This window comes from Scleropages formosus, chromosome 4 (assembly GCF_900964775.1).
Source record: "Scleropages formosus chromosome 4, fSclFor1.1, whole genome shotgun sequence".
NCBI classification, from domain to species: Eukaryota; Metazoa; Chordata; class Actinopteri; order Osteoglossiformes; family Osteoglossidae; genus Scleropages; species Scleropages formosus.
In genome coordinates, this window is record NC_041809.1 from 1,662,630 (window position 1) to 1,669,585 (window position 6,956).

Consider the following 6,956-nt stretch of genomic DNA (forward strand, 5'->3'; position numbering starts at 1 on the left):
TGTGGACCTCAGCAGTGCGCGTGGATGGGGGGGGGGGGGTTTCAGAGCAGGCGCGCGGCCATGAATGAGATGGAGACGGGCCGGCGCTCCTCGGGGACGGGACGACAGAGAGAGACTGAAAATGGTGACCGTTGACACCTGCTCCAAGGGCACACTCTCACAGGCCACGTGGCTCACGGTGGCGCCTCATTTTCCCCGGGTTCGCTGCCCGCCGGGGGGAGGAGCTCCGTCCTCCCTCGTTAGCATACGCTCTCTGAAGCCTACTTTTCCAACCGCGATTCACTGGAAGGGACATCAAACCTCACCTTGGGAAGCTGCTCTGCATTCTGTTCGCCGCCGCCGTGTTTGTTTGAAGTGGCTCTGCTGCTCTGGAGCGCAGTTTCTCCCAACAGGGTTCGAATCCCATCAACCGAAGCGCAACGTCCAGGACGAGGCCCGTCTCTCTCATGTGGGCCAAAATTACATTTGTTAATTTATCTGACGCTCCCCCCCCCCCCAAAGTATTGCACCCCACCAACACAGCAGGGTAATTTTTACAGCATCGGGTCAGGTTAAGTACCTTGATTGAGGGTACTGCAGCAGGAGGTGGGATTCGAACCTGTGTCCTTAACGTAAGTCGCTTTGGAATTAAATGTCAGACAAATAAAATGAAAGGAATTTGCAGCAAATCTGGAGATTGCTGCAGCAGATTAAGGCGCGGAGGGGTTTTAACCGCTCGACTGGAGAAGGGACGACAAAATCTGCAGAGGGCTAAGCGCGAAGAAACGGATGAAAGATGACGAGAAACTTCAAAGGGAACTTCACCATATAATCTGACAGCTGTGAAAAGTATCGCCGACTAAATGATAGGAGTGACACATCAGAGGGCAACGAGCACGTAACGCACGATAAGACCCCGGCGGCGGGAAGCGTCGCACGCTACGGGGAAGAGCGCGGAGTCATCGGAACGCTATCGTCGCCGCCGAGCGACAGCTGCCGCTAATCCCGCCGGCGCCGGCGTCGCACGCTCGCATGGGCGCGTAGCCACGGGCGTCGACAGTAAATAGGGCATCGAGAGCACCGTTCGCGAAAGGACATTAGCGCTACGCACCAGGAAAACGTACGTAACGATACACGCTTTTCTCCAAAGTGACCCATTCACCCATTTAGGGAGCTGCGTCATTTTTACTCTACGAGTTCACAGGGTACCATAGGCAGGAACCGGGCAGTTCCTTTGAGCGCAACCCTGCTGCCCGGTTGATGAGAACACGTGCCCTTTGGCTCACCTATTATTCCATTGTTACCCATGTAAAGAATCTGAATCCGTGCTAAACTTGTATTGAAACGCGGTAAAACTGGGTCTGCCTTAATTCTGTTTTTTTTTTTTTTTTTTTTTACTGGCAGGATTTTGAACGTGGGGGGCGCGGTGGCGCAGTGGATTGGACCGGATCCTCCTCTCTGGAGGGTCTGGGGTTCGAGTCCCGCTTGGAGTGCCTTGCGGCGGACTGGCGTCCCGTCCTGGGTGTGTCCCCTCTGGCCTTACGCCCTGAATTGCCGGGTAGGCTCCGGTTCCCCGCGACCCCGTATGGGACAAGCGGTTCTGAAAATGTGTGTGTGAGAGATTTTGAACGTGCGGTACGTGAAACGCCAGGACAACATCAAATATAGGCCCAGGGATTCTTCCACACATATTCTATTGCATACCCTCCCAAGACTCAACCTTTCACTTTCGTCCACTCCAGAGGACAGGTTTATATCCCAGACTGGACCCGCAACAGCGCTCCCCCCTACGGTACCTGACAGAGGACACGCTGCGATTTTAAATCGCACCACGTTTTGGGGCGGCCCTTGGACGGATGCCTAGAAACCACGGAGATATATTTGTTCCGAGTCTGAGGAAGATACAGAACATAATTTTTCATTTGGCAAAAGCAGATCAGTTTGCTGTTCTGGGGGAGCCCCCACCGTGCACTTCCCACATAATCATTAATAACAACGCAAACACTAACTTCCGTGCTCCTCGGATGGAAACGCCGCCTATTTATCAGCGGGGAACGCGCTGAACCGAAGCCCTTTCAGCCGTTTGACCATCGCAGAAAAGCAAGTGAAGGGAATGATTAAAAAGAGAGATAATCAATCACTCCACTGATTATAAAATTACATTTTGGCAGCTGATGATCAATTACCTCCCGAGTGCGAGTCGTTTTCGCATCATATTAAAAATGAATGACATAATTCACGTTTCAGCTGCCTGTCATCTCGAAGCGTTACGCAGAAGCCGAATCACCCCTATCAGCCAGGCCCATCGCTGCCGAAAGATTAACGTCCCCCCCCCCCCCCACTGCCTTCCCGTGCCCCCCCCCACCACCTTCCATTTTACGGGGTACATTAAAAAGCGGCTAATGAGAAAAATAAGTGACGCTTGGGTGATGAATTGGAGAAACGCAATTAGGTCCATTAGAATTCACAGGAGCCGACAGACAATAATCAAACCGCTTTCAAGCTGCCCATTGCAATTATCTTTGCACTTAAGAATCAACAAAGCACATAATGACTTACAGTCCATTAAGGAATTCTCAAAAAACTAAATTTTAACGCAAGCTGCGTGGATCGGTCGGACACCGTCGCTCTCGTCGGGACGCGAGGGGGTCGCGCGACGGGCCCGGGCCGCGGCCGGCACCGCGGCGGAGGGCGTGCCGCCGCCGAGCCTCCCTCCATACCGTCATAACGAAAAGAGCGATAAGAAGGGAGGTCCTCGCGGCCGTCCCGTCCAAGCGGCCTCTTCCGACCCAAAAGGGATAAGCGGCAATTAGTAAGGCCCGATCGGATTGCAGTTCGGTGGGTTTAGGCCCTTAGGCTCTTAGTAGCGAATCGCAAGGCCGAGGCGACGCGGAATGACACCGTTTCACGGCGCTTTCCGATTTCCAAGGGGCTAAATCTCAAGGTTCATTTAATCGCTGTTAATAAAGCAGATGTCCTGATGGTGTTTGAAATTTCATTTTGCTTTCTTTTTCAGCTTGCGGAAGAGAAGCAGGGCGGTTTGGGCAAAGAACGGAGCCCCAGATGGTTCTGGACCGTTGACAGGACAGTACATTTGTGGGGAAAGGGCCAAGAGCAGTAAAGCATTCGTTTACCAGCACTGGACAGGGAGCACTTCTCTTGCCAGCTGATGATGTGGCGAACATGTTACTCCGACACTCATGCCGGCATGAGTTTGTCCAGCTAAATTGCTCATGTGCATTGCATGTTCATTATGCTCTCTGTGTGTGTGTGTGTGTGTGTGTGTGTGTGTGTAGGGGGGGGGGCAGCAGGAGGCAGAGCACTTAGAGCCGGTACCTTACAATGTGAAGACCTGGAGTTTAATCCCATCTCTTCCTGTAGTGCTCTTCATCAAGGTACTTATCCCGCACCGATACAGCAAAAAATTAGCCTGCTCTTCAAACAAGTCGGTCGCTAAGCATCTTCGTGAAGAAACCTCACACTAAGTCTCCCGGGAGAAAGGAGCCGGACGTGGAACAGCAGCAACACTCGACTGCTCGCCCTGGTTTTATAGTGTCCGAGGAAAAGAACCTCTCTCCACGAACACCCCGTTCCCTCACGACGTCCCCATATTCCAACAAGGTCCTGCTGCCAAACGCGCTGCTAAATGGACTCTAGAAGAGACATGAGGATGAAGAGGCTCCTACAGCCTGCGCGAACAGAGTAAACGGTGACACTGAACCCGTACGCAAGTAGATTTACGTGACATTCATCCCTCGGGGAACCGAAAGGCTTCCTTTTCAACGACAGTCTGACGAATCCCACCGCCACCGTACGGCGTCCGTGACTCAGATAATATAACGTCAAGTAAGACCGGAGCCGTTCCTGCGTCACTCTCACATGTTGCCTGCCGTTTCCGTTTTTTCACCACCTGCTGGCTGATCTTTAGAAAGGTGTTCCTGCGTAAATAAATGGATAAACACTGTCTCTCTCTCTCTCTCTCACACACACACAATGATAACCAGTTTATCAAAACTGCACTAGATATCATCCTTTGGGAATTCCTCAAACCGAGGTCGGAAGCAACCTTTCCCGGTTATCGCGGACACGTGTAGCGATGGACTCGGTGAGCCGAGCGCATTTTTCATCCTTTCAAAGCGCACAAAGGCCTAAAAGGGACAAGTTGTCGGCGACGCCGACGACTAATCGACACGCCACCTGGGACATGAAACTTGGAGGAACGTGAACAAAATCACAGGTGATTTTACACGTCTTCAATCGCTTCGTGAGAGTGGGTGGGAAGGCGGGTCTCCTCTCTCTCTCTCTCTCTCACACACACACACACACACACACACACACACACACACACCTGTATTCCGCACCTCCCTCGAGGCAGCTATAAGAGGGAGCGGCACGAACCTTTACTCAATTTCCACAGTGCCGAAGGACACGAGGCGGACAGGTACCACACGGGCCTGGAGCCACAGCCACCTTTGTCCACCCTCACCGGACCGCGAGCTCCAAGCTGACCAGCCAGAGCATCTCGGCAGCGGCGAGTTGCTTAAGGCGAATGCGCCGCAGGAGGAGCGGTCGAGGAGCTCCGCGGGAAGCCCGAGAACCTCGTGACCCGCAGGGATCTTCGCCGGTTCTCGCTCAGCAGGCCTCCGCACATGAAAGGGAAGCGAAGCTGCCGGCCGTAATCCGGTCGAATGACCGGTCTAAGGAGGGCTTCCCCCGCTCAGGTAAACATCTCGACATATGAAGACGACAAAGAAAAGGTCTCCAGTTAGTCCACTATTCTGCGTCGGGACAGAACTCTACACCGCGAAGACAAGAACAACGTTTTAATGGGCGACTGTCGTATCGACGTCTTCGCACCCAGGCAAAAACAGCGGGTTGCCATGGAAACTCCTAAATGACCGACTGACTGAAATTGACCGTTTGTCAGATAACCGGGCATCGATTAGTCGGTTTGACGTGAGAAAAGTCCCGAGAGGACGCCGCCGTGCTTCCCGCAGCAAATATTCACATGCATAAAACCCCTGATCAAGTGGAGAACCGGATCAATGAAAGTAGCAGCACCACTGGATTATTACATTTCAACTTCCAGTCGACTTCGTGGCTATTTATGGACATCTGATGTCTTTAAGTTCCGGAAAGTTCTGTCCTCCACTCGTGCCCTTAGTGCTGAAAGAGGTGTGTCCACTGTCACTGAGTCCATTCACCTGGTTTCTGCTCGTCGTCTTCTTCTCCTCCCTCCAGCTTTCCCATCAGTGCCATCTTCTCTAGAGAGTCCAACCTTCTTGCGACGTGTCCGAAGTGTGAAAACATCAGTCTCATCATCTCAGCTTCCAGGGACAGTTCTGCTCTGATTGGACCCAACATTCATCTGTTTGGTGTCCTACCTGTCCAAGTTGTACTTGAGTGTCCTCCAGCTCCCCAGTCCAAAGAAGTCCACGTATCTCCTGTCCTGCTTCTTCAGCGTCCACCTCCCACATCCACAGAGTGTTCTAGAAAGAGCCCTGAGTGAACAGCACTGCTCGTTGTCCTTGTGGCTCCGTGAGCACATCTGAGGAGCTTCTCCACATCTTTCACCGCTGCTCCTCCGTGTGTCTCCTGACTGCTGGACCCCGTGTCCATTATCGATCCCAAAAGACAAAACTGTCAGCTACACTTATCCGACACCTTTCCCTAACGCAACTTACACCGATTTACCCATTTATACAGCAGGATAATTTTACACTGTATACTTGATCACAGTTGTACTACAGTAGGAGGTGGGATTCAAACCCAAGTCCTTCCAGTGTAAGGCAGCAGCTGAAATCGGCGCACCACCTCTGCAATGACAAGCAGAAATAGCTACCGACGCCATTTAGCCCGATATGAAAACCCAATCGATGTCAATAAGCGTGTGTTTGAGCAAAGCTTTGAAACGCAGACTGTGATACGTTCCTGCGTGACACACACGTCAAGAGAAACGACGTAAAGAAGCGACGCGCCACCATCTCAGGAAACCCCGGTGACGCGCACCTGTCGGCCTGACAGACGAAGTCAACACACACAACGGTAATAAAAACAGAAAATGAAAAATCGCAAACAGTTGAGGAAGGGGCGGGGTGTGTGTGTGTGTGTGTGAGAGAACAAACACACCGAACAAAACAGACTCTTATTCAAAATATTAGCGGAAGCTTTTCTGTGGCAGCTGTTGAAAACAAAGTGCGGCGGAGAGACAAGATGAATAAATCCACGAGGCGCCATTCTGACAGCACGTGTGAGCGTGTGTGTGGCGACGCGTTAAAGCGCCTCGTCTCCCGGAAGGCAGCGGCGCGCGATGTGACACGACTGGAAATTACTGCCAGTCAATCACCGCAGCGCACGGAGGCCCTGCTATTCCGCAGCCGTACGGCACCTATTGTTCGCACCTCGCCCCGGGGCGCGGAGAGATGCCACCCAAGACGGAGGAAAGGGAATTACGGGACGTAATAGAGGCGTTTCGCCGCGCCGTGTTCCGGAAACATTCAGAAGCCAGCAAGACAGACGCTACGCTTACAAATATATGCATTTCTACCTTTCGATATACTTCTCCATAAATTGGTTGAAAGAATTAAGGTGACAGACAATATTATACTGGGCAGCAGGGGGCGTAGCGGTTAGAGCCAACACCTTCATCAAGGTGCCCTCAACTGATACAGCAAAATCTACCCTGAAGTACTTATGGTAAATCACTGCAAGGCCTTTCATGGGGAAGGATCATACAAATAAAGATGGAAAACGGATGAGTCGAAACTCCGGCTACGAGGATTACGTCGCAATCGCGGTCGTTCGGACCGATCGGCAATCGATAAATTGATAGATCGATATATGACCCGAGCAATCTCGTCGAACGCAGCCTCGGCAGCTGCCGGGTGTCACCCGTACACAGCGACGTTCGGCTGTCGAGATGAGTCGAGGTGACGGCGGGGGAGGGGGGTGAGAACGATCTAAGGCCCATTTCAGGT

General features: G+C 52.3%; 1 protein-coding gene across 4 annotated transcripts in view; it reads right to left on the reverse strand.

Annotated features, from left to right (window-relative positions):
* LOC108927079 (ADP-ribose glycohydrolase MACROD2-like) overlaps positions 1-5,342 on the reverse strand; it is a 141,777-nt gene extending 136,435 nt beyond the window's left edge. For 2 of the 4 annotated variants that reach the window (XM_018740109.1, XM_018740107.1), the window contains exon 1: positions 5,184-5,341. In XM_018740109.1, the coding sequence (XP_018595625.1) occupies positions 5,184-5,301 (118 nt within the window). In that variant the 5' untranslated portion in view covers positions 5,302-5,341. Of the gene's footprint in view, positions 1-5,183 lie in introns of all 4 variants that reach the window. The other 2 variants (XM_018740108.1, XM_018740106.1) reach the window with 2 other exon arrangements.
* Between the last annotated feature and the right edge of the window lie 1,614 nt (positions 5,343-6,956).